This window comes from Phacochoerus africanus, chromosome 16, assembly GCF_016906955.1.
Source record: "Phacochoerus africanus isolate WHEZ1 chromosome 16, ROS_Pafr_v1, whole genome shotgun sequence".
In the NCBI taxonomy this organism is placed as follows: Eukaryota; Metazoa; Chordata; class Mammalia; order Artiodactyla; family Suidae; genus Phacochoerus; species Phacochoerus africanus.
In genome coordinates this window covers 465,194-492,290 of record NC_062559.1, presented here as the reverse complement: position 1 = coordinate 492,290, position 27,097 = coordinate 465,194, and the positions used below count along the sequence as shown (strand labels likewise).

Sequence of the window (27,097 nt, the reverse complement as noted above, 5' to 3'; positions counted from 1 at the left end):
TAAGAGCCATTGCCCTGGAAGGAATCCCAGAGCGCAGGTGCTGGAGGGGCTTCCGGGGGGGGGCTCGAGAGACCAGCCCGCCCCCCGGGCACTGGGCGCCTCTAACAGTTCCCCCCACTTGTTCAAACCAGACCCACTGTCATTGCTTCTGCACCCTGGCTTTAACCACTGTTTGTTTCTGTCTTTTAACTCACAGTTATCTTTCGGATGAGCTGTTTTCGAAACTGAGAGTCTGCGGGAGCAGAGGGGAGCAGTGAGGGTCGAACCGGCCGTAACCTCAACGACCGGATGCAGCTCTTTTGAAAACCCAAGAATTCACGAAGAGCAAATACAAATACTTCCCCGTGTCTACTTTTCAAAGCATCTCCAAACATTTCACTTCAAAGGACAACACAGGTGAGCGAACATAAAAGTTTTATTGAATAAATACATGCATTGTCATGGAAAATTAGTTGGGCAGAAAGGACCTCCTACAACCCCACCGACAAAAAACCCTCTGCCGCGTTCCGTCTGCAGTGGGGGGACGAGCGAGACTGGAGTTAAAGCAACAACCACGGGATAGCCACACGCAGGCGGATGTGCATTTGGCTTAGGTTTTGGCAAAGGAGGGCCAACCTCCCGACGAGGAGCATCTGCGCGGAGCAGACTGGCGAGTACAGCTCAGAGGCCTCTTCCGTTTTCGCCTGAAGCAACACCTCATTCCTCCTACTTTAAGGCACAGGATGAGCCACAAAGTGACAGAATTCAAATTCCTGAATGTTAATCGTCCCTCCATGGGTTTGGTTCCACGTAGAAAAGTTCAGGTTCCCTTTTCCTAGAAGAATTGACTATCAAGCACTGGTGCTGAAGGCCTGGGGAACAGAGCGGGGCGCGGGGTCTGGCCTCGGGGTGAGTCTCAGCTGTCCCCCAGGACAGAGGTTCCCTCTGAAGGCCCATCGGCCGTGCAGACAGACTCCTACCTGGGACGGGTTCTGGGCCTTTCCAACCATCCCCTTGCTTCCCTTCTTTCCTTTTAGAGAGAAGGGAGCTGGCTGCTGGGTCTGGGTCCAGCCCCCGCCATCCACAGAGGGTGGGTGCCGTGCTGCGAACGGGCTTGGTTTGGTTTTTATCATCTTGCCTAATGGCTTAAATAAAGCATTCTCTCCAGGAAAGCCCGACTGAACAGGCGACACATGTGCCACAAAACCTCTAAGGAGGGGATGCTGGCAGAAATCACTGGTCTCATAAATTTTAACAAGTGCTTCTCTCCTTTTAGAAGGTGTGCCAGAAGACCGTCAACAAACCTAACTTTTAAAAAATTCCCAGTACATTGAATACCATGGGCAGGCAAGCAGAGGTCGTAATCACCTGCCTCTTACTACCGAGAGGGCAGGGTGAGGCGTTCGAGAGCAGTGCCCGGCGGCCCGCACGTCCACCGGCTTCCTCGGCGCCGACAGAGGAGGGAAAGGGGTCTCGCTGAGGCTGCAAAGGGCCCTGGTCTTCAGGATCATGGCTGAGACCCCGCCGCACACGGACCCACGGCTCAAAGTGTAAACAGAAACAGAGCTGCAGGAGGTGCCGGGGCAGCGACGGCATCCACAGCAGCCACGCAGGCCCTTGGCAGGTCCGGTCACGCAGGGGTCGGGCCCGCGAGGGCACTCAGGGTGAGATGGCCGGCCTCGCTCTCAAAGCCGTATTTCCCCCAATATTTATACCCCATTTTACGGTGCATCGCACAGCCAGAGCCCTTAAAGCTCTCTCTGCACACCTCCACCCTGCGCTCAGCGCTCGGCTCCGGCCAGGCTGCAGAGCCTCACCTCCCGAGAAGCTTGGGCTCTGTAGGGAAGACGTGCTTTCCGTGATCTAAGAAAACTCTTATTTCCAAATAAAAGCTGTCTAACAATATGCCAGTACTGAGGTCGGTCATTCCATCGAGTGAGGAAACCCAGGAAGTGGTTACTCACCAGGAAACCCCTGGGTCGCAGGGGTGTCCAGTGCCGGCTTGGGGACCTCTCTGTCCCACGTGTGATGTCACGCAGACAGATACATGGGCCGGCCACCACCACCTCCTATCTACACCCCCTGACCCATCTCACAGTCTCTGTGGAGACATGAGTTCACCTTTCTTTCCAGGCTGAGAAAACACCGAAAAGGCTGGGAAGCTAGAGCCTGACAGCAAATATCAAAAATCTGTCTGTATTATATTTCAGGAAAGGCAGGACGGAGTATCTGCACTGTGTCACGGATAAGCTGTAACGAGCGACTGAAGCGTAAGACATTCCATTTTCTGTACGAGATTTCAGGTCGGCACACTATGATTTCTGAGCCAGGGCAATGCTCTTCATGTTTTGTGTTTTACTCAGTTATACGTTTTTTCTTACGAGCCCCTCCCATGGCCTTCTCAATAATGTATCTCCATATGTATGCAAGCGTACATGTGGATGCATTCTCTCATCATTCATCATGGGCCGAAGCATACTAATATTTACCACTCTTTCGGCTTCTCTTTTGAAAAAGAAACACCACAAAATAGGTCACTGAGAACGTTTTCTGGCAAAGACAAAAATGTTTGTCTTAAGAATCGAAGTTTTCGAAGAAAAATATATATATATTTCCTTGATCCATTTTCTTCCGAATTCAAACCGGCATGGAGAGATTATAAAAAAGAGTCTATTTGCACCGCGCGGTGATGTACAAAACAAGGCAGTAAGAAAGCACAGCCAGACGTCGGCTCCGTCGGGGCGGCTGGCACGCAGCCCTGCGGGCACAGTGCCCACCTCTCTCCTCCACACGCGGGGGTGACCGGGAGACACCAGAGGAAAGGAAACATACAAAACTTAATGATCATACCGGCCGAATATGCCGAGAAGGTCAACACGTCTTATAAAACCGGGAAGGAACCAGAGACAGGAACTGGCAAAAACAGCATCGGTGCGTCCTGAGCACAGGGCTGGGCAGGCGGGGGTGGGGAGGGCGACTGGCTCCCCGGGGACCTACGTCACCACGTGTGGCCTCGTCCCGTCTTCCGTGAGGTCGTACCTGAGACACAGGAAGACAGCAGCCAGGGGTCACGGGGGGGCCCCTACGCACAGGACCCGCAGGGGGGACCCGTGTCTGCCTGCGGGGACACTTACCACTGGGTCCAGCCTTTGGCGAGTTCCTCCGATGCCAGACCGACCAGAACCTGTGGGTCGAAAACCGCATGTCAGGGTGGCTTCAGGCCTCTCGCCAACCGCCCATCTCACGTGCACGACAGGACACCCGCCTTCGTTTTGAGCTTCTCACTTTCCCGTTTCCTACCCATACGATCCAGCCAGGACCTGCCCAGTGATTACACCCCAAAGGCCCTGCCGGGATCCCACAGTCTGGACAGGGAGTTACTGTGAAGCCTCCGTGGAGATAATTTACAGCGACGTTGGCTCAAGAACCGCTCGTGGCAGCTTAGCGGATGCACATCACCCACGTACATAAATCTGCTCTTCAAAGCGCACTTTAAGGAAGTTTCACTTTTACGGAGCACCGGATTTTTTCCAAACATACTTTGCCAAGAAGCCCTTTGTCTTTGGACAGGAAGCCCCCGCTGTTCTTCACAGCCACGTCCAAGGTTCGCCTCTGCGCCTCCGGCAAAGAGACGCTGAAATCAAAGCTGAAGTGGAAAAAGAGAACATCTCTGGAGTTCCCGCTGCAGCTCAGCGGGTTAAGGACCCGACTCGCATCCCTGAGGACGTGGGTTTGATCCTGGGGCTCACTCAGTGGGTTAAGGATCCGGCGTTGCCGTGAGCGGCGGTGTGGGTTGCAGACGAGGCTCGGATCCCGTGTGGCTGTGGCTGTGGCGTGGGCTGGCCGCTGCAGCTCCAATTCACCCTCTAGCCTGGGAACCTCCATATGCCCTGGGTGCAACTCTAAAAAAAAAAGAAAGAAAGAAAAGGAAAAAAAAGAAAAAAGAAAAAGTGGACCATCTTTAAACTTCTCCATGACTTTGCTTTGTTTTATTGTAACTAAAAAAATGACATTTCTGCTTACGAGACCATTCCACAATGTTAGCTGTTTTTATTATAGAACTGATCTCTCCTGTTAATTGTCTGGGTCTGGCCCTTCAGGAAGACTCAGTGGTTTTTCTCCATTATTTTCCAAACGTAGGAGGAGGACACTGGAATCCTAAATGTGGGAAAGACTGACCACCAGTGGGTCCCCGCGTGGACAGGACACAACTCTCCTGGTGTGAATCATGGGGCCGTGGATGTGCGCCACGGGGGCGTCCAGGCCAGGCGGCTCGCCGCAGGCTCCAGGAGGGTGTGCGACCTCCGAGTCGGGGAAGCGGCCTCACAGAGAGGGGCCTGCAGGCACTTCCAGCAGCGGAGCCAGACGCTTTCTCTTCAAAGAGAAAGGCCTCGGTGGGGTCGCATGTGACAGGGCCTCTGGCAAAGCAGAAGACAAGGCCAGAGGCCTCACAGGGACACAGGGACACGGACACGTGGCTGGCCTTCCCACGAGCAGGCGGCCTGAGTCTCAGGGTCACAGGTCCCCAAACTCTCAGAGGCAGAGCAGGCTGCCCACACGAGGACGGGGGCTGGGCTGCCCATCAGTTTCGGACCCCGGTTTAAACAAAGTCGCAAGAAACCATGAGACGTGGCCAGTGTCCTGAGAGACGGAATGTACCTGAACGAATGGACATGGGCCTCAGTCGACTCCGGGACCTCCCCAGATGCTGGGGCTTCTTTAAGCACGAGGCCTGGCGTCCACGCCTCACGTGCATGACAGGCCGAGGCCTGCGGGGCGTGACCTGAGGATTCATGACGTGTCGCTCTGATGCCTGTTTCTTTCTTTATTTTCTTTCTGGCCAGGCCCGCGGTACACGGAAGTTCCCGGCCAGGGATCGCCCCTGTGCCCCAGCAGTGACAATGTCGGGCCCGCTAGGCCACTAGGGAACTCTTCACCTATCTATTTGTCACCAAGTTCACGACTACTCACTGGGAGGAAGTCCCAGGTACACTCTCAGCGGCACTGGTGGAAATGCCCTGGGTACGCCCGGGCACCAGCAGGCCTCCCCCACGTGCTTATCTACCATCACCCCACGGAGAGGACGCGTACCTCTGATCAAACACGGGGTTCAGCGTTTTCTTGGACACGTGTGTTTTTCTCCTTCCTGACCTCCTCTTGTCTGGCAACAAATATAAGCGGACGTAGGGGTCAGAGCCATCTTCAGAGAAGGCAATGAGATTTCTTACAACAAACCAGAGAACAGCAGGTATTAGAATCTGGAAAAAGGACAACGAGCCTCACACTGGAACGTACTGCCTGTTCTGACATGTATCCAAGCGCTGAGAGGCTCGCGAGTGAAGCACCTGTCCTCCCCCCGCCCCCCGACTAGCTTCTTGCCGCAGCTCTGCAGGGGTGGGAGGTGGCCTGTGCCTCCCCTCCTGGGCCCAGAGCCTGGGGGGGGGGGTGTCCCGACACCCTGCTCTGCTGCCATCACGGAAACCACAGCGTCCCCGTCCTCTCCTAGTGAGGCCTCACGGCCAAACGAAGCCGCTACCCCGGAGACCCCAGCGAGGTCGTGCAGCCTCCGGCCACGGAACCCTCCCCGGGCTCCTGCTCAGGCTGCTGAGCCCACTCTCTGCCCTTTGTCCAGCTGACCCTTCCCAGACGGGGATGCGGCTTCGCCAGCTCTCGTCCCGGGACAGCTGGGCCACACACTGCCGAGCGTCTCATCACAGGCGACCTTGAACCCCGTGAAGGTTAAGGGCACCAACCCTCCACATCCCCGGTTCCACATCCGAGGGCCAACCAGTCACAAGTCACGGAGGACGCTGGTATGGACCGAACAAACCCAAGTGTGATGCGGAGCCAGGCAGCTCGAGGGGCGCAGGTCAAAGGTCACCTGGACAGGCAACCACCTCACATGGTTCGCTCCGGGCTGACCCCAACGCCCAGCGAGGGGGCGTCCCCGGAGCCGGTTCCGCCCTGGAAGTGCCCGTGGTGCCCGCCTGGCAGCAGGAGCACAGATGGTGCCCGAGGAACGGCGCTCCACAGGCACAGGCACGTTGTCTCGATGTTCTCGTCTGACTCTACGTTCCCACCGCCCTCTGTGACATCACGCATGTCCACCGCACGTGGACCGCACGGCCACCAGTCAGACGTAAAGGCCAGCAGCAGCCAGTGCCACAGCATCGACGGCGCCTCAGCCTGGATTCCCTGAGTCGATATAAATCGACTTCTGGAAATTTATAAACGTCCCCAAAGACAGTTCGACAACAGAAACATCTGTTCCTTATCGTGCTCTACACATTCGACAACAGGGAGCGTTACGTGACCACAGCAGAGCCGTTTCAGGGAGGGTTACGCAGCAACCAGATGCTTATGAAGAGACAAGGGTACGGGGAGTTCCCGTGGTGGCGCAGTGGTTCACGCATCCGACTAGGAACCATGAGGTTGCGGGTTTGATCCCTGCCCTTGCTCAGTGGGTTAAGGATCTGGCGTTGCCGTGGGCTGTGGTGCAGGTCGCAGACGCGGCTCGGATTCCAAGTTGCTGTGGCTCTGGTGGAGGCCGGCGGCTACAGCTCTGATTGGACCCCTAGCCTGGGAGCCTCCATGTGCCGAAGGAGCGGCCCTAGGAAAGGCAAAAAGAAAAGAAAAAACAAAAAACAAAAAACAACAAAAGAGAAAAGGTCGTGGAAGCAGCTTAAGGACAGCTACGGGAGGAGCACCCCGACCGCGCGCTGCCGCCGCCTCACCTGCAGGAGTGCACCACCACCACCAGCTTGTTGCGCTGGGAGCTGTGCCGGATGGTCAGCTGGATCTGCCCCAGGGGGGACTGGCCCAGGGTGGTCCCGCTGGAGACAAAGCAGAGCGACAGGCTGGGGTCACGGCCATGCGCTCGGGCCGGAGGGAAGGGCCCCTGGAGGTGAACAGAACCCCAGCTTCTGGGCACAAGCGGGCAGCTGGGTTTCAGAGCTCATTCCAGGGTTCACGGCAACTCGATGGCCCAAAACTGACAGCTCTGCTGGGGACCCAGAGTGAAACCGAGCCGTCTGCTGAGGACAGACATCAACGCGGCCGTCCTTGCGAAGCAACGTCTGCCCTGGACCCGCACAAACCTACGCTCCTGTCTCAGAGCCCCTCGGGCTGGGCCGTCCGAGGGGGTCCCCGCCCTGCGTGTCAGGCTGAAGCACAGGCTCAAGGACAGCCAAGCAGCCTGTGGTTCAGCACCTGCTTCTCCCCACACGAGCTCCTGAGCAAACTTCTATTTCCTCCCAGAGCCAGCGAGGGAGGGACTGCTTCCTTTCTCTTGAAACCAGGGGTGTGAGGTGAGCTGCTGGGCGTGGGTCACGGCCACCTGCCTCCTCTGGGCCCCGGAGCACAGGCGTCACCTCTGCCCTTCCTACTCAACACGCCTCTGAGCAGCAAAGAGGAAACCACTTCAAAGGGCAACAGCCTCCCCATGAGAGGAAGCCTGGGTAACGGAGACGTCGGCCCCCTTATCTAAGGAAAGCAGGAGCACAGCCACGACTCCAGGCGCTAAGTAAGAAACCCACCCAGACATCCAAAGACAGACAGAGCCGTGGGTGGTGTGACACGGTGCTGGCCAAGCATGAAAGAGCAGGGCCCTGTCCCCAACATCAGACTCAGGCTGGCCAGGCTTCCCACGTCCCCCACTGAGACCCAACTAGACGAGACTCTGCCTCCTGCTCTGAGGCTCACCTCGCTGTGCCTAAGCCCAATGCCAGGCCCCAGAAAGTCGAAGGCACAGGGAGTGAAGGGGCAACACCGTCTGAAGGCCGTTTGGCTCAAAACCCGCTCCCTCCCTGCAGCCCGAGGGCCGCGAGCACCTCGACCGGACACGGGGAGCATCTAGTTACTTCTCGAGCTGCCGCAGCCTCTGCCGCAGCTCCTGAGTGGCGATGGGCAGCGAGATGTCCGAGGCGATGCTTGGGGTGGGCTCCTTGGCGGAGACGTGGCTGGGGGAGCCGGGGCCGCTGGCCTGGAGACTGGAGGCGCTCCGGCCCAGGTCTTGCGGCCCCTGAGGGCTGGCCTCTGCCGGCGGGGCTCGCTCTTCCACGCCAGGCTTATCGCCACCCCCGACGATGACGGGGGAGGACGGGGCTGTGTTGCTGTCACCGGTGCCTGGAGATGCGGACATCTGAGGCCTGACGGGCAGTTTTCTCCCTTCCTTGGAAACAGAGGGTCGCTTGACTTGCGCGGAGTGCTGGTGGTCTGGAGACCTTTCCTGCTTTTCAAGGTGGAGCACCTGAAGGGGGAAAGAGACACACGGAAAACCCGTGACGCTGCTCACAGCCTCACACGCGAACGGCGTTAGCGCTGCCCATCTGCAAACGTTTCTTCAAAGCTCGGCACCACATTAAAACAGCCCCGTTCATCTGTTCAGCTCTTCCCCCACGTCACACAAAGTGCGGGGAGGGGCGCGTGCAAGGAGCTAAGAGCGCTGTGCTGTGCAAACCTCGTTTCTGGGCCCTCCCCTGGCTGCTCTCCTGCTCGGCGGTGGCAGCGTCACTGTGCAAGGGCCGGGGTCGCCCCCTCATCCTACACGAGCATCCTCCCTACCCAGCCAGCTCCGGGGGCGGGGGGCGGGGGGGGGGCGGCGAGGCTGCCCGACCCCCAGCATCCATGGGGGGCAGCGGCGCCCCCCTCGCTCTGCTGCCTTTCATGTGTGCTCTGAAGTGCACACGTCCCCTCACAGAGCCTGCACCCTGCAGGGGGGGTTCCCCCGATGGCTTGAAGGGCCTCCCTGCTTTTACGAAGTCAAGCTGGGCCAGGGTCCCTGGTTCTGTGTTGTCACCAGGAACTAGGTTTCCAGAATCAGGTCTCTCTGTGACTTAGGACTGGAGACACTGTGGTCCCTTCTAGAAAGGCTGTCCCACACTCAGGTGGTGACAAGATAAAAGCAGGCCATTTCCAATGCACCCTCACACACTAAGTTTGTTTGCCTTAAAAACAAAAGTTGTTTCTTCACTTTAATTTGCATTGTAAATATCAGAGATTTTTAGGATTTTCCTCTGTTTGCCAGTTTCACTTTCAGCCTTTCCTTAGGTACTTATATATCACCATCTGTTTGGGACAAAATTTCTTTTTCCTGAAATTCCCACCATCTTGCAGCGGTATGTTAGATTCTCTCCCGTGAATGCCCTTTGAAAATTTAACATTACCAGAAAACTCTGTTGATGCAGAGAGAGCAGTACTTTCTGGGCCAAAAGATCATCAACAGGCTGGTTGGCTTCACGTGAAAGCATCACGAACAACTGCGGGCCCAGAACACGGCTGCTGCTGCCCCCTGGCCCCCCCCCGCCGCCCGCCCCCCCGGCCCTGCGCCTGGCACCAAGGGCCCCCGTGCACCCTCGGCCACACTCTGCAGAGGGCAGTACCCTGAGGGCCAGCTTCATCTTCAGCGAGCTGTTGGGCCCTGAGTTACTGAGCTGGAAGCGCTGGTTCATGGTCATGTCCTCGCTGGCGAGCAGCTGGCTGAGTGGGATCCTCAGGTTCCCCAGAGAGCACTGGTGCTGCTCGTCTCGCACCTGCAAAACGCGACAGGGCGCGCTCAGCACCACCGAGAAGACAGAACCCAGAGGGGCCCGGAATCCGGTCTTTACGAAACACACTTCGGCGTCTCCCTTCAAGTCGCGCTTCCACAAAGAGCCGGGAGGAAACCTCACGAGTGAAGTCAGGCTGTATCTGTGTCACCCAGACCTGTCATTTCCTCATCACACGACCGGAAAGAGCAGATACAGAGAAAACGGCGCCCGAGCACCCATCGCGGGAATCCTGAGCCAAGAGGCAGCAGTCTGCACAGATCCGAAGACGGGAAAGAAGTGCCTTAAATCCTGAGAAAACGCTGACAGTACCTACTCCTAGGGACGTGCCGCATTTCGATGGGTGGCACTTGTTCAGGGAGAAGACACCTTCTCAAGTGTTTTAAAAAGCTTCCCCAATTCGAACTCTGTATGGGCTTTACATGCGGGGCAGTTTTTGTCTCCTGAATAATAACCCTCAGCTTTACCTCTGCAATAGCCATTATTCCTGTTAGACTGTTGTGACACAAAACGGTTTGAACAAAAGGAGTAAGAATTTTGGTAGTCTCTTAGACTATACAAAAGTGACCAAATAAACTAACTACACATGAAAACCTAAAAGCCTAATTGCTTATTTATTTCTTTCTTTTGTTGTTTTGTCTTTTTAAGGCCACACCCAAGGCACACTGGGGTTCCCAGGCTAGGGATCTAATCAGAGCTGTAGCCGCTGGCCTACACCACAACCACAGCAATGCCAGATCAGAGCCACATCTGCGACCTACACCACAGCTCACGGCAATGCTGGATCCTTAACTCACTGAACGAGGCCAGGGATTGAACCTGTAACCTCATGGTTCCTAGTCGGATTCGTTTCCGCTGCGCCATGACGGGAACTCTCTAATTGCTTATTTTTTAAACAGATGAAATAACTGTTTACAGAACTTTGAAAGTAAAGTTTTGAAATTCAATGTCCAATTACTAGAGATGATTTTAAGAGCAGTGCAATACATGAAGGTAAAAATGAGCTAGACAAATATAAAAACTAAAACAGTAACTAGACACACACATTTCGTATAAAACAGAATGCAGGAGTTGCTGTTGTGGCACAGCAGGTTAAGAATCTGACCAGGATGCATGAGGACCAGGGTCTGATCCCTGGCCTCACTCAGTGGGTTAATGGTCCAGCTTTGCTGTGAGCTGTGGTGTAGGTCGCAGGTGCAGCTCGGATACCCCCCTGCTGTAGCTGTGGCGTAGGCTGGCGGCTACAGCTCTGATTAGATCCCTAGCCTGGGAACCCCATGTGCCTCGGGTGTGGCCCTAAAAAGACAAAACAAAAACAACGAAACAAACAAAACCCGAGAATGTAAACGTATAAAACAAGACGCACAGAGCAATGGAACGGTGGGCGTGCCCCGCAGTGACCAGGTCCCTGCTGAGGAGCCCTGAGAACTCCACGCAGGACCTCAGACCCCGGGGCCCTACAGAATCAAGCTGGCGTTGCAAGAGCTAAGCAGAAAACAGAGGGCCTCCAGCTTCCCAAGGACTGAACGTTGGAAATCTGGCCACGCCAGAAAGAAACACAGGAACCAGAACTGTTTAGATGGGCCTGCTCAGTACTCTCGCCCTGGGGTGGTCCCAGAAGCTGTGTGACCCCAAGAACAGCAGCTTCCTTCAGGCTAAGACCACACACGAGGAACAGGCATGTAGCCAACTCCCCAGAGACAGGCAGGCACGTGAGAAAGACGCACCTCACGCTTGATAAACATTTGGGCCATGACGGACTAATAGCAACCACTTTAGCTGAGAAAGCAGACAAAACACATGAGACAACAGGCTTTAGACTGGACGACACGAGACACTGGACACAGGAGCGTGCCGAGAGTGGAAACAGGATCTGTATCTATTAATGGAATTAAATTTGAATTTGACCACCTTCTTACAAGGAAAACCACAGGCCCAGATGGCTTCGCTGGTGAATTCTACCAAGCACACGAGGAAAAAAAACAATCCTACACAAACTCTTCTAGAAAACCGAAAAGGAGGGAGTTCCCGTCGTGGCTCAGAGGTTAATGACTCCAACTAGGAACCATGGAGTTGCGGGTTCGATCCCTGGCCTCGATCAGTGAGCCACGAAGAGAGAGGAAGGGGGGGGGGGTCCCTGCGGGCAGACGCCATGCAGGACGACGCTGGAGTGTCCACGCCAAAGTGACCACCACTGCAGGCCAGTTCAGCAAGGCTGACGCATGAGGTCAACAGATGAAAATCAGTATCGATGGCACTGCCAGACAGTAAGAACCATCGGTCTGAAAATTAAAAACAAAAACCCCCCAAACTTAAAGTACGAGCACCTCCGACAAGGACGGACTGGTTAAGACCACGGGTCCCTGCGGCAGCTCTCGTGTGCTGACCCTGTGACAGGAAGGCGGAAATCTATGTCAACATGCAAATAAGGTACCTCCACTTCAAGCTCCTGGCGCTTGGGGTTGTGGATGAAGAAAGTGAAGTTTTCCTCCCACACGGGTTCATTGGTTTTGTACCGAATCTGCAAGAAATATCCCACAATCAGCTGTGGCGTATCTTCTGCGCACTGCGTGGGGAAGCTTAGGGAAGCATTAGTTAAATCCCAAGACACCTATTTTCTGAGCTGTACTGTCACGTACTGAGAAGCTCTGGAGTGTCCGGGGAACAGGCTCCAGGCAGCTCCCAGCCCGCGTCCCAGCCCCAGGACAACGCGTCCTCCGAACGGGCGGCTGGCCCTCGATGGCCTCCCCGGGCCGCTGCCCCGGAGCGCTGCAGGTCAGGAAGCTTCTTAAACGAATGGTAATTAGGGTAAAACAAGCGAGAAAATTCCTGAAAGGTTTCCTGAAAGTGGCGCACGTCACGGCCACAGCAAGGCCTTCTCTCGATTCTTGAACAGAATCGTATTTATTGAATTTGAGGCACACCATCGGTTGGCGTTTAAATAAAACGTCGATAGCACACTCAAAGGAAACTTAGAACCTCCCATGTCATCTACCCACGAAATCAAGCAAAAGCATAATTAACATATTTACCTGCTTTGGGGGGTTTTTTGGCCCTATCCATGGCACAGGAAAGTTCTCAGGCCAGGGATCGCATCCAAGCGACAGCTGCGACCTACGCCACAGCTGCAGCCGCACTGGATCCTCACCGCACTGTACCACAGCGGGAACTCCTTTAGTGTTACTTTCAGACGGATGTATTTGATAGTGAATTAAGCAGGTTTATCAAAGGACCGACGTAAGAAAGACACAGAGGTCAGCAGTCTTGCTGCCCTCCCCACGCCCCGGGAGCCCGGCTGTGTCGGCGCCTTACCTTGCTCTCCTGGGCCTTGTGACCAACGGACATCTGGACGAGAGGGCTTGGGTTGCTGTTCATTTTCTTCCCTGACTATCCAAAACCAAAAAACAGACAAAGTAAATAAAGGCATCCTGAAATGGAATCACTGGCTTACATTAACAGTCACGTGTATGTATGTCTGATACTTCAGTTACAGGGAGCATCCAGGAACAATTTAACGGGAAAACAATTAATGGCTAAGCACACTCCCAAAGCCATAATTGTAGCTACATAAAAATCAATGAGGGAAACTTTGCTAACCATTTTAAAACAGGAAGGTCTATTACTTTTAAAGCAGGCTACTTTGGAAGAATGGAATCTTCTGAAAATCTTTAAGGCTTATTCCAGCTTCAAGACTTATTTTACCAGAGTTATAAAATGAACAAAGTGCCGCAAACGGAAACAGACAAGCCCAAGAAGGAAAACTGTGAATGCGTGAGACTCAGCAGAATCTTCTGGTTGGAATCGCAAAATACTCAAGTGTCAGAGACATGCCTTCATAGGGGTTCCCCCCCCCTTTTTTTTTCTTTTTTGGCCATCCCGTGGCATGTGGAATTCCCGGGCCAGGGATCAGATCTGAGCCACAGCTGCCACCTGCACAGCTGCAGCAACACTGGATCCTTAACCCACTGTGCTGGGCATCGAACCTGCGTCTCAGGGCTCTCAAGATGGCGCCAGTCCCGTTTCGCCACAAGAGGAGCTCTGTGGTTTTTAATTTAGTATCTTCTGTTCACACGCCTCGTTATCAGGTGTCCAATCTTGCTTAGCAGCTGCTGAGTAATTTTGACTGGGAGAATAAATGTCAATCTAAATTGCATTATAGCGGAATTCCCGCTGTGGCTTAGTGGTTAACGAACCCAACCAGTACCCATGAGGACGCGGGTTCAATCCCTGGCCTCACTCAGTGGGTCAGGTGGTCCAGGGTTGCCATGCGATGGGGTGTAGGTCGCAGGTGTGGCTTGGATCCCGCGTTGCTGTGGCTGTGGTGTAGGCTGGCGGCTGCAGCTCCGATTCAGCCCCTAGCCTGGGACTCTCCATAGGCCGCGGGTGCCGCCCTTTAAAAAAAAAAAAAAATCGCATTATATTAAGCAAGTATAAATGCAATGAACAACAGTGAGGAAAGGAAACTACTAGGAAGCACACTTCAGCACAGAGCAGATAAAAGAAGACAGTAAAATGCGAGGTACACGGGACATGAGGTTTATTTATAACTTAGCCCCACAAGCAGCAGCGGTTAAATATCTGCGTTAGTCGAAATTAATGAGAAGGTCACAAAATGTTTTTAGGTTGAATGATTTTAGAGTCAACCCTCAACACTGCAGCAACAAAGAGGTGTCAAGTTCATGATTATTAGAATAAAATACTACTAGCCCAAACCTACTGCGATTATCTATTTTCTGGTTCATCATTTTGATGTGCATGAATTCTGCAAAATGAAATAAATACTGTTAAAAGAATCCACAGCTACGGACTACTGCGGGAGAAGATTCTACTCCCCAAATCCACTTCTCCTCCTTCCCCGCACAGGGGGCCCTGGAGTCGAGCAGAGCACAGACCCTCTGCCACACGGAGTCCATCTCCGAAGCCCCCGAGTAGTCAGGCATCGCCTTTGCTGTGGCCCCTTTTGGCTGGAGGCCCTGAGCGCCACAAAAATCACAGGCCAGAATTCTGTCACATTCAAAGGAAATAAACTGGAGTTCCCATCATGCTCAGCAGAAACGAATCTGACTAGCATCCATGAGGACACAGGTTCAAATCCTAGTCTTGCTCAGCGGGTTAGAGATTCGGTGTTGCCATGAGCTGTGGTGTAGGTCACAGATGCGGCTCAGATCCCGAGTTGCCCTGGCTGTGGGTGTAGGCCGGCGGCTACAGCTCCGATTCGACCCCTAGCCTGGGAACCTCCATATGTCGCGGGTGTGGCCCTAAAAAGAAAAAAGGCAAAAAAAAAAAGGAAATGAACTATCTTACTTAAGCTACTGCTACCTTTGAGTAATTGATACAGAAGCAGAGTTTAACTAATGTACTTAAGTAATCTCTGAAAAAGTAGCCATTCATTTCTGGAGGTTTACTGTAGCTTATCAATTTCAATACACCCCTCTCCTTTTTTTCTAACTCTCTAACATCTCTGAAACCAAAATGAATCTTAAAATTGAGGACTCTAGGCATTCCTATCGTGGCTCAGTGGTTAACGAATCTGACTGGGAGCCATGAGGTTGCGGGTTATCCATCCCTGGCCTTGCTCAGTGGGTGAAGGATCCAGTGTTGCCGTGAGCTGTGGTGTAGGCTGGCGGCTACAGCTCCGATTGGACCTCTAGCCTGGGAACCTCCATGTGCCGTGAGAGTGGCCCAAGAAATGACAAAAAGTCAAAAAAAAAAAAAAAATTTGAGGACCTAGTGCCCGCTTTGGGGCAGATGACAGCAAAGCGGCAGACCTCACATCCTCACCAATGGATTCGGCCTATACTTTCCTTTTGTGTGTTATGAGCGACGTGACAAGAATCCGTGTGTACCCGAAGTCTAAACTTTCCTTCAATAAGTATAAAAGAAACACTATCGACCCTTAAAGAGCTCCTTGTTTTCTTCGTAACAGCATATGAATAATGGTGTACCAGCACCCTCAGGCTCTGGGGGGACTGGGACCAAGACCCTCCAGGACACCAGACTCCGAGGATGCTCAAGTCCCTTCTGCAGCTCACTTACGGCACAGGGAGCCGTGGCCAATCTTTTGTGACAGAGCACGATAGAGAAGAATTTGCGAAAAAGAATGCATATATACGTGTGACTGGGTCCCTCTGCTGAACAGCAGAAATTAACCCAACATTGTCAATCAACTAAAAACAAAAAAACAAAAACCGCCTTCTCCGCAATGACCTGGTACTAGCCTCTGTATAATTTACACCGTCCTGAGACGGAAGGTAACACCTAACAACGTCTAAGTGTTACGTAAGCAGGTGTAAATACTAGGTAAATGAGGCTTCCTGGAACTTTCTGTAAATTTTTTCTTCCCAGGATGTTTTCAATCCCAGGTTGGTTGAATCCATGGATGGGAAACCCGTGGATCCAGAGAGCTAATTGTACTTAAAGTGGATGGTGGTTTAGGAGTTTCCATGATGGCACAGTGGAAATGAATCTGACTAGGAACCAAGACGTTGCGGGTTCGACCCCTGGCCTCGCTCAGGAGCTGGCGTTGCAGTGAGCTGTGGTGTCAGCTGGCAGACTCGGCTTGGATCTGATGTGGCTGTGGCTGTGGCGTAGCCTGGCAGCTTTAGCTCCCACTGGACCCCTAGCCTGGAAGCCTCCATATGCCCTAAAGGGAAAAAAAAAAAAAGATGGTGTTTCAGATTCTACGAAATAAGGTTAAATCGGTGACTAAGTTTTCTGTCAGGATGCAACATTCAAAAGGCACCATCACAAGTAAGTGACATGAAGTGTAATGAAAATATGAGCTTTTAGGTCAGACTGCCTTGAATTTAAATCTCAGCTTCCCACCACTGGATTACTGGGATCTACATATTTCATTTATCTGACCTCAGTTTTTATGTCTACAAAATGGGTATAACGCCATGTCCAGAACCCAGCTGTCAGGCTCAGATGAGCTAACAATTAAAAACACACACATTATGCGTTTTCACGCGATCTCACTTAACTCCCTCGATACTCCAGTAGAGGAGCGTATCACCTCTGCTCTCCGAACACAGCAGGGAGGACTCAGCAGCCCGCAGTGCGTCCCACTGGTGAGCACATGGGCTGAGGCTCAAGCCCAGAGTCTAGTCTAACCGCAGAGCCTTCGTGCCCATAACATTACGCTCTGTCGGTCAGAACCTTCGAGATCGAGGACACGGTGAGGAAGGGCTGAGGCTGGGGCCCCGCCCGCGTTCTGGTGAGGACTGTGCCGGCTGAGCGCCAAAGGAGCGGGTGCGGCAGAGGCTTAACAACCACTGCATTAAAGAATGTTAGTCTTCTTCACTTTTGCAAGTAAACTTATTCTTTGGATGAAAGTGATTAAAAACCATTCCTGATTCCTTTGGATAGAACTTTTTTTTTTTCCTTCTTGCTTTTAAGGGCTGCACCTGTGGCATATGGAGATTCCCAGGCTAGGGGTCTAATCAGAGCTGTAGCCGATCCTAAACCCACTGAGCGAGGCCAGGGATTGAACTCGCAACCTCATGGTTCCTAGGTGGATTTGTTTCCACTGCGCCACGATGGAACTCCTCGATAGAATTTTCCTAAAATGATTACATTCAATCCCTCACCCCCTCCCAAATATTTAAGCCTAAGATGTTCAAAGAAATCAAAGAAAAAATAATAAAACATTTTTAAGTTATAAAAAACCTTTAACGATCTAGCCAGAAAGTACTCATTTTAGGGAGTGGAGCTTAGTTTTCAATATACCTCATTTAATGGAATGTAATGATTTGTCACCCAGCAGCCCCAAAAGCCATGAGGTCACCAGCCCAGAGACGCGGCCCTAACTCAGCATATTGGAAGAGGTGATTTCAGAACAGAAAGGCACCGTGCGCTGGCACACGTCTTAAACGTGATCTAAAAACTGTTTAAAACTTTAAACAGAATTTCTATTATACCATCTCACAAATAAATTCAAATCCAATTAAAGTACAGATGTTTTATAACCACCTTAGATACTGCTGCCCCAGGCTCACAGGACAGAAGTCTGATTTATCATATTGATATTTTGCATCATTTATCTTCAAAGTTGACTCAAGCTCTTCTAACTTCTAATTCTTGGACTGTAAATGTAGGCCTTCTCCAACTAAACAAATAATTCCTCTATTACTTTGGAAAGAATCTGTCAAAAATCTACAAGGGTTAAAGCATCATCTCTTTCAATATGCTTCAATTAAGTTTCGAAAGGAAAACTATTAGTTTACCTTTAAAGCTTTCTGAATTGCAGCCTTCTTCAAGACATCAGCGTTAAATTCTAATGGGTTACTCTTTCAAGTCAGAAGAAAATGAATATACCAAAAAAGGGTTAATGAAACATGCAATGAGGGAAATTATGTAAAGGTTAATGACATGAACATTTATGAGAACAAAAAAAAAAACTTTAAACAAAAACCACCAAGAATTACACACACACACACACGTAAAAATCATGTTTAAAATGATTCTTTATGCCCAAGATTTTATCTTAGACCAAACCTCTAATCTAGAAATATCAAACACACGTCCTTACCCCTTGTGACTACTAGTCTTTCACGCCTCACCCCTCCTGTCTTTGGGATTTGAAAAATCCAAGAGTGACACTTTAGGAAAGGGTTCTATTTGCTATCCTTTGCTTGAATAAACCCCTAAGATATCACCCACATTCCTAAAGGTTTTACCTGAAGAAGAAATGAATGGGCCCAAACTGCTCTCAAACCAAATCCTACCCCACGCCAGCGAATTAATGCTACTTTTCCTCCTTCTGAGCTTCACCTTCTCGGGAAACACCACAGCAGAAGGGGGGCCCGATCGACTCTGCCCCCTTTCTGTTCCGAGTGTAAAATGCGAGGCTGATGAGGTCACCTCGAAAGTTCCTCCTCACTTTGAAGTCCTATCTCTGTGGCTTTATGCACTACTTTCATTGATCTTTAAAAACTCATTTTTGGGGAGTTCCCGTTGTGGCGTGGTGGTTCACGAATCCGACTAGGAACCATGAGGTTGTGGGTTCGGTCCCTGCCCTTGCTCAGTGGGTTAAGGATCCGGCATTGCCGTGAGCTGTGGTGTAGGTGGCAGACGCGGCTCGGATCCCACGTTGCTGTGGCCCTGGTGTAGGCCGGTGGCTACAGCTCCGATTCGACCCCTAGCCTGGGAACCTCCCATATGCCGCAGGAGCGGCCCAAGAAATGGCAAAAAAGACCCAAAAATAAATAAATAAATAAATAAATAATTAAAACCCATTTCTTTCTTGACCTTAAAAATGGGCAAGCCTGCGTTGTTTTGTAAGCTCCTTTGAGGATTAAGATGAAATCTTTGAGCACTTTAGTTATAATTAACGTCAAGTGGAATTTTATCATTTATGAAGCAGCCTGAAACACGGGACCCATCGGATCAGGCGGGGCCAGGGGAGGCTGCTGCCCTGGGGTGAGGAGCACGGTGTGCGGCCAGCATCGGTGCCCTCGGGCCCCACCCTGCACCACATGCTCCCAGTGCACCAGGGAGGGGCGTGGATTAGGGCGCAATGGGGGCCGCGTGAGGGCGTGGGGAGCTGCTCCGGCGGCGGGGGTGAGGCAGAGGGGAACATTCAGGCGGGCCCGGTGAGGGAGGCCGCAGTGGCCACTTGCGCCTTCTCAAGGTGAGAGCTGGGGTGACCTTCAGAGCACCTGCCGTCGGCACACGCACGGGCTTCCGTGTCCTCCCCGGCATTTTCACCTGGAAGGTAGCGCAGCCCCACCTCCTCTCAGATGAACCCCAGCCACGGCATTACGAGCTTACAGACTGAACAGAGTGAGGACAAATTCGCTTTGCACAAGGATAGACTAGACAGGAGGGTGGGGGACGCGGGCGCTGGGGCTCCCAGCGGAGGTCACATCCCAACCCTGCTGCTTCCCAGCCGGGACCCTGGGTCGCGCGTCTCAGGGCCCCATCTCCTCATCTGAGATGTGACCGTGAGGCTGGAGACCACAGGAGCTGTGCCCGTGGAAAGGGCTCGGGAAGTGGTCACGGAGGCCTCCGTTCTGAACCGGCCTCTGGGAGTCAAAAGAAAACACGTGGCCCAAAGGAGGAGGGCTGAGCTGAGGCCCAGAATCAAGAGGCCGCCTCCAGCGGGCTTTCAGACAGGCCCGCTGGGGTGACACACTGGTGTCTAAGGAGCAAAAGGGAAGCACACAGCAGGCGGCAGCCGTCCAGTGGCTTTGCTGCAAATGGCACTGGGATCCGCCCCGGGGGCAGCGGGGGGGACAGGACAGGACGGACCACACGTCACGCTGACACCCAAATGCAGGACGGAAGCCACCTCCTCGGACTGCTTCTGTAGAGCACTCGGCTCGCGTCTCTGCGTGGCGCATCAAGCAGCGTGTGTGGTTTTGATGACGGGTGGGAGGCAAGCCGGACTGGAAACCCAGCAACGACTCAGCCAAACAAGACCAAGCAACTGAAAAAGTCCTGACACAAGGTCAGAAATACCTCCCTTCAAGAGAAGCCGTGATGGAAAACGACCCCGGGCAGCAGAGCCAGGCTGTCGTTTACAACGGCTCTCAGTACAGCTTTCCACTAAGGAGCCCCCCGACGGCGAGGGCAAACCGCCGCCCAGGCGCACGGCAGCCGGCCGCTCACGGGCCAGCAGGTGGGCAGGGCGGGCGCGGGGCCTCGGCAGCTCACCGCCCTCAGGCGCTGGACGGTCCTCATCTACAAAATGGGACGGAATACGTGTTCCTCCAGTTCTGCCCCCCCCCCTTGAGAAGGTGGCTACACTGAGAATACATGAGGACAGAAAGGAAAACGCTTCGAAACTGCAGAGCGCGGCCACCATTAGAGGCAAGGGCCAAGTGAGCTTCAAAAACCTCACCAGTTCTTGGATGAAATCAATCATTCGTTCCTAGACGAACGACTAAGCCGCTGGTGGCTTCCTCGGACCCCCAAGCAAGTGCCAGGAATCAAGGCACCCGAGCAAGGCCCCAGGGAAACGCGTGAGATGAAAATCCGCTTCCCAGAGAACAGTGAGAAACTCCCAGTGGTCCACCCCAGGAAATTCTTGAAGTTCCTCAGAAGTGAATCACAAAATCGCTGCGCGCTGGTTCTCTCCGAGGTGCTCTGCTCAACGCCGCCGAGGAGGAGGAGCTGGCGCCTTCAGAGCAGCAGGGACTCTGCCTGCAGGGACGGCCCTCGTGGGCCCAAGGACCTGAGGAAGAGCCCAGCCCTGACACTGCTGCATCTCATCAGGAGGAGAAAGTGGATGTAAGCAAGTTTTTTGAAAACGCTCAAAGAAATATGCACGTCTCACACTGAGATGAACCACATACAAATCCATCTCAATCATTATAGCTTCATTTCTTCCTCAGATGAAATTTTTTTTTTTTTTTTGTCTTTTTAGGGCCGCACCTGCAGCATATGGAAGGTCTCAGGCTAGGGGTCGAATCTGAGCTACAGCTGCCGGCCTGCACCACGGCCACAGCAACGCCAGATCCTTCACCCGCTGAGTGAGGCCAGGGACCGAGCCCATGTCCTCACGGGTACTGGTTGGGTTCTTAAGCTGCTGAGCTACAGCAGGAACTGCATCCTCAGATGAGTGTTAAAATATTTTTGTGGGCCCAGAGAAGTGTAGGATCCCAAGGCTCCCTCGTGGCACCCTGTCATCGGACATGGTCGGCGACGTCAGCTACAGCAGCGTTATGTTCTGCAGAACAGGCACGAAAGCAGCAGGCACAGAACTGAGGCCGTGCAGGACGTAAAAGCACGCAGGTGACCCGCCACCGAGTGATGGCACGAGAAGCCCAGCCCACATTCTAGCAGCCTCCACCAAACCACAAGGACAAGGAACACGGAGAACGCACAAAGAGTGCTCGAGCATGCAGGTCACCCGCCACCGAGTGATGGCACGAGAAGCCCAGCCCACATTCTAGCAGCCTCCACCAAACCACAAGGAGAAGGAACACGGAGAACTCACAAAGAGTGCTCTATAGACTGAGGCAGTATTTTCACAAAACACTAGTCCCGACGCTCGCCTCTCTTTTAAGTAGCCACACCCAAAGTCTCCCTCGTAGATACTCTTGGGGACGTGGAAACGGGAGGAGAAAGCAGAGAGGGGTGGATTGTGGTCAATGAAGGCACAGCAGCACCGAGAACCAGGAGGCAACAGGCAGATCAAAGAACCCCCAGCACGGGGCCAACGTGGGCACCCCGTGTGCAATGGCCCAGCAGGTGGCGGCTCTGCCCGGACGGCTGGAGTGGCCTCGTGCACAAGTGCCCTTGTAAAAGCAGGTTAATGCACCTGCTTTCCTGTCTGCCTTTTGCTTCCGTGATGCTACTCAAATTTCCACTGAATGCTGTAAAACACGTAGCTCTAAAGAGAGGCCCAATCCACCACCGGTTTTCTATATCCTAGAATCTACAACACCGTCCCTTCCATCAGGCCTTATAAACGGCTGTCCTGCGATTAAAATGAAGCGTTCTCCCATACAAGCAATTCTGCAGGAAGGTCAAATCTTCACTGAAAGGAAAAGAACAGTTACATGCGTTTCACACTCAGGGTTCAAGCACATCTTCCCAAGGTGGAAAAAGGAGAAAATCAGGCAGAGCTGTAAAACTTGAAACCCTGAAATAAAACATGGAGATATACACAACCCACTGGCTTCGCTTTCGAGCAAAGCCCGAGGAAGGCACAATTTTCAACTCTTGAAAGGAGAACGAGGGGGTGCACCTCCCAAAGGGAAGGCACAGTGCAGTGTGACCAGGCTGAGGTCACACACACAGACGTCCACCTGCCCCGAGGACACAGCCACCGGGAGGCCGTCTGCAAATGCGCGGGGCACACGGGCACCCACTCCAGTCTCGGGAGGAACAGGCTGCCTCTGGTGGCAGGGGCCACGTTTTGTTCAGACAATGGCCTCTGCCACGATGAAATGCAGCAAGAGGCCGGCGGCTGCACAAGGGAATAAACCCTCCAAGCACTGTCAACACGATGCCACCCCTGCAGGTGGCCCACTGTCCTCGGTGCCCAGGGAGCATCGCAGCAGCGCTTTTCCCTCCACGCTTCCGGTCGTTCTCCTGGAAACCAGCCCGCCCAGCTTCCTCGAAGAGCCTCCCACTCTGCCGCGCCCCAGGAGGAGCAGGCACTCTGGGCCAGGAGCCGCGCACATCCCCGCCGCGCGACCGCCAGGACGGACTCTGGTTCATTTTACTCCCAAGCCAAAGGGATGCGGTTTTCACGCTCAGGCACTGGGCGTAAACCATGAGCGGTTTCCTACAGAATCATCTGTCTTCTTCCCTAACCACACGGTGATCGGGAGGTTTCCTGAGGGAACTCGCCAGAGTGAGGAGAACGCCACCGTCTGGACACACGGTAAGAGGTGAACCACAACGCCACACTCGCCGAGAGGATACGCGTGCCTCCCTCCCCACAGCCGCCTCCGGGGCTGGAGGGCCGGGGAAGAGCACCAACGACCGGGGCCACGCCGCGATCCACCAGTGGGAACCCCGAGCAGGCGAGCGGGGGCTCTGCCAACACCTACCGGAAGGTTCCTCGCGGAGTCCAAGTACAGGATGAGCAGCGAGGAGGACAGCCCGTCGGTGGCTTGGTCTTTGTCGGCCCTGATGTCTGTCAGCACCTACGGGGAAGGGAAAAGCTTCAGCGGGTGTTCCCACGGCTCTCGCCCACTCCCGCCCGGTAACGTCTACAGGGGTCAGGACACGAAGCAACGCGGACGTTTCCGCTGTGGCTCAGCAGGTGGAGGAGTCAATGCAGCATCCGTGAGGACGCAGGCTCCATCCCCGGCCTCGCTCCGGAGATTGAGGACGCGGCCTGGCCTGGAGCTGTGGAGCAGGCCGGCAGCTGCAGCCCCGACGGGACCCTTAGCCTGGGAACATCCACGTGCCACAGGCGTGACCCTAGACAGAAGGGGAAAAAAGAAGAGAAGCAAGCCTCCAATATGTGTGATACAGAGAGACCGCACATAGCAAGACTATTCAAAGTGACGACACGGAGCACCCAGGGGGCCCGGGGCTCCCCAGACTCCTGCACAATATCCAGCACAAGGCGTAAAGACTGTGCAAAACAAGTGTGATCTTAAAAAAGGCGTTTTCTCTCATGCATCCCTGATGCCACCGCAGTGATTTACAGTCCGAGCGTCAAAGCTGTTGCTCTGATTTTTTCCGAGAGCAGCGGCCCTGCCTGAAGACACTCATCGCAACCCTCAGCACCAAGAGGCTGCTGCTGTCGGGGGCCCCCAGCACCTTCTCGAGGTTCACGGCGTTTGGCACCAGCGTGAGCCACTCCAGCTTCAGGTGCAGCTTTCCCTTGGGGACCTCGTCCAGGGCGAACCACTAGAGAGAGAAAGACCGAGGTCAGCCAAGGCCCCGGAAGCAGACACGCAAACCAAACCACGTCTGCAAACTCCAAGGCCTGGGTCCACTCCAGGCCGGAGAAGCAGCTGCTGGTCCCAGGCGCCCGCAACACCGCCCACTGGCTGCCCACACATGGCCATTCACTGAGTCCTAATCCGTGCCTGACTCAAATGTCCTCTCATCCTTCGCAGCACTACCAAGCTCTGCGCGGGGCTTCAAGAGCCCTGAGGGGCCGAGAGAGAACAGAACGCTGCTCCTAAATACTGTCAGCATCCGACACACGACCAGGTTTCTTCTCGTTCGTCAACTACGTCGCGGCAAACAGCACACGCTTGGTTCAGCTTAAAAGAGCAATGAATCGAGGGCGGTCCCCAGCACTGAGCCGAGACACCCAAGCACAGGGTTCTGCCTGCTGTGCCCACCCCTGCACCCTCAGCCCCGGGCCCACAACGGAAGCCACAGGAGTTTATCAAGGGTGTGCTGACGTGCAGGGAAGGACCCCGTGTGACCCTGAGAGCCGACCTCGACAGTGACTTTCTTCTCCAACCTCACCCATCTTTCAGCAGGCGGCACAGACCTTTTTTTTTTTTTTGCCTTTTCTAGGGCCGCGTCCGTGGCATATGGAGGTTCCCGGGCTGGGGTCGAACTGGAACTGTAGCCGCCGGCCTACACCACAGCCACAGCAACGCGGGATCCAAGCCGCATCTGCGACCTACACCACCGCTCACGGCAAGGCCGGATCCTTCACCCACGGAGCAAGGCCAGGGATCGAACCTGCAACCTCATGGTTCCTAGTCGGATTCGTTAATCACTGCGCCATGATGGGAACTCCCACACTCCTTTTTTAATCCTTTTATTCTGACAGCAACGTCTTGCCCGAAGTAGCGTCTGCTGCCGGAATTCGCACTGCATTTGCGGGTACCCTTCCGGGGACAGTTTCTCCTTGGCTGCACTTCGCCGGCTCTACCACAAATGCCAGCCGTCTGAACGATGCCCCTGACTGGGGAGTTCCTCCCAGGCTCTGCCCTGACTCTGAAGAGTGTGCCTGCCTGAGACGAAGCTGCGGTGTGTCTGGATCCTTGGGGACTTGAGTGTCCGTACACAGGAGCCTGTTTGGCTCTGAAACTGACTTGGTTTCGCTTTGCTGTTACCAGAAGGCCTGAGCGCTCCGCATCTGTGCGCCGACGCCAGCGTCCCAGACCATTACGGGGTGGGGGCAGCAGTAGGTCAACACTCAGGAAGCAGAACAATTCTCAGAGGAAACTTACTTCGTCTAAAAGGCGCTCCTTCTCAACTTCAATGAGGTCAATCATAAGACTATAGAAATAACAACACAAAAGCTTTAGGACATAGAAACACATTTCTGACAGCTCAATTAACCTGAAGCATCCGTCTATGACAAAGGACTCCAGAAATACTACAAAGTGCGACAGTTTATTAAGAAACAGATTTCTTCCCAAGCTTCCTCACTGACTGAAGAGAGACGAGGAGGCTGGGAGGTGGGACAGGTGCGTCAAAGCCGAGGTCACGGCCTTTGAGAGCCGGTGGCCCCCCCCCCCCAGGCATTTCCAAGGGGCCACAAGGCCCTCTGCCTGACACGCTCTCCACCTGTCTCTGCGGCTCAGCCACCACCTCCCAGCCTCGCACCTCAGCTCTGCCCAGTGACTTGTGTTCGGCACGTCCCAGACAGCGGGTCCCCAGTCACCTCCCGGCAGCCCTGCTCGGCCCTGGAGAATGGAGCCAGCCCCCGGGGCCAGAGACGAGCTCCCGCCTGACGCCAAGGGCCTCTGGCGGCCTGCAGTTCCCGGCCTCAATCCCTGGCAACCTCATCTAACTGAAGGGCAGGGCTCATCTGTGCACTGCCTTGCCTAAAATCTTCTGGTTGCTCCTTCTTAAACTATCTCGTGAATGAATTCTGAGGTCACAGCATCATACACAGGCCATTCTTGATGAAGCCAGACCTGCACGAGGTCACCGATCCCTAAATCTTTTGGGAAGAAATTCTGTTAAATAATGAAGAGGAGGATGAAGTGTGTTTTTGGAGAGCTCATTTCTTTCAGCTGCACTGGTCGTTCAATTTATGTAAACAAACCAGTATACAGGCACGATGTGGACGTCTATCTCCCCGTCCCTGCCCGGAACCCAGTGACAAATCAAATGTTTAAAAACCCGCCTCTACTGTCTGGAGGGAAGCTGCCTGCACGGTGCAGTGACTGGGGAGCTGGGCTGCGTCTGGGGCCCCGCGGGGCTATTGAGCACTTAAAATGGAGCAGCACAACTGAGAGAGGGAATTTTAAATTTTGTTTAGCTTTTTTTTTTGTCTTTTTAGGGCCGCATCCGTGGCATATGGAGGTTCCCAGGCTAGGGGTCGAATTGGAACTGTAGCCGCCAGCCTACACCACAGCCACAGCAACGTGAGATCCAAGCCACATCTGCGACCTACACCACAGCTCACGGCCACGCCGGATCCTTCACCCCACTGAGCAAGGCCAGGGATCGAACCTGTGTCCTCACGGACGACAGTCAAATTCGTGTCCGCTGAGCCGCGACCGGAGCTCCAAGTTTTGTTTAACTTTAACCAACTTAATTGACACAGCAACACGTGGCAAGTGGTTGCTGTGATGGACCCAGTTCTAGAGGCTTCCCTTTTCTTACGTAAATGTGACACTTTTTAGGAACAAGGTATGTTTTAAGTCTTTAAGTCATCCACAGCGAAACAAACGTCCCATCCAAGAGCCATATATCTACACACACGTTAAGTGCACCTGAACCCATTCCTCAAGCTGCATCATACACGGAAGCGTGGGCATGGAAGCGGCAGAGCAGGCCTCTGCCCCCCTCAGTCGTGAAGGAGTTACCTCCCGAGAAAGTCGTCCTTGTCTGGGTCTTCATCAAACAGCTCGATCTCCAACTCCTGCCCAGGATGCTCGTAGACCAAAGCCTGAAAGGTACAACCCGTGCTTAGTTCACACTTCACGCGGGGTGTCTCCACGGAGCACGGGATCGCAGCAAACATCAGCATGTGTCTTCCTGGGGGCGGGGGGGGGGGGGCAACGGTCTGCTCGGCTCCCCGTTATCGGGCTCACAGGCTCGGTCGTCCCGCCACCCCTGCAGCAGCCTCGGCCGGTGCTGGCCTTGGGGGGGAACCACTAGCGACCCGCTCACCGCCACTTAGCCGTTCTCTCAAAACCGCCTAACGGCTGATGCAGCCATTCGGCTCTGAGGAGCGTCCTATC

At 53.8% G+C, this 27,097-nt stretch overlaps 1 protein-coding gene across 6 annotated transcripts in view; it reads right to left on the bottom strand.

Moving 5' to 3' along the window:
- Positions 1-397: 397 nt before the first annotated feature.
- Positions 398-27,097, bottom strand: part of ESYT2 (extended synaptotagmin 2) — a 76,683-nt gene continuing 49,983 nt past the window's right edge. For 3 of the 6 annotated variants that reach the window (XM_047763632.1, XM_047763636.1, XM_047763638.1), the window contains 14 exons: positions 26,720-26,802; positions 25,130-25,178; positions 23,751-23,840; positions 23,030-23,125; positions 21,466-21,567; positions 12,837-12,911; positions 11,959-12,045; positions 9,360-9,509; positions 7,839-8,227; positions 6,714-6,812; positions 5,071-5,202; positions 3,520-3,625; positions 3,114-3,163; positions 398-3,018 (listed from right to left, as the gene is read on the bottom strand). In XM_047763632.1, coding sequence (XP_047619588.1) covers positions 2,973-3,018; positions 3,114-3,163; positions 3,520-3,625; positions 5,071-5,202; positions 6,714-6,812; positions 7,839-8,227; positions 9,360-9,509; positions 11,959-12,045; positions 12,837-12,911; positions 21,466-21,567; positions 23,030-23,125; positions 23,751-23,840; positions 25,130-25,178; positions 26,720-26,802 — 1,554 coding nt within the window. In that variant the 3' untranslated portion in view covers positions 398-2,972. Of the gene's footprint in view, positions 3,019-3,113; positions 3,164-3,519; positions 3,626-5,070; positions 5,203-6,713; positions 6,813-7,838; positions 8,228-9,359; positions 9,510-11,958; positions 12,046-12,836; positions 12,912-17,749; positions 17,813-21,465; positions 21,568-23,029; positions 23,126-23,750; positions 23,841-25,129; positions 25,179-26,719; positions 26,803-27,097 lie in introns of all 6 variants that reach the window. The other 3 variants (XM_047763633.1, XM_047763635.1, XM_047763634.1) reach the window with 3 other exon arrangements.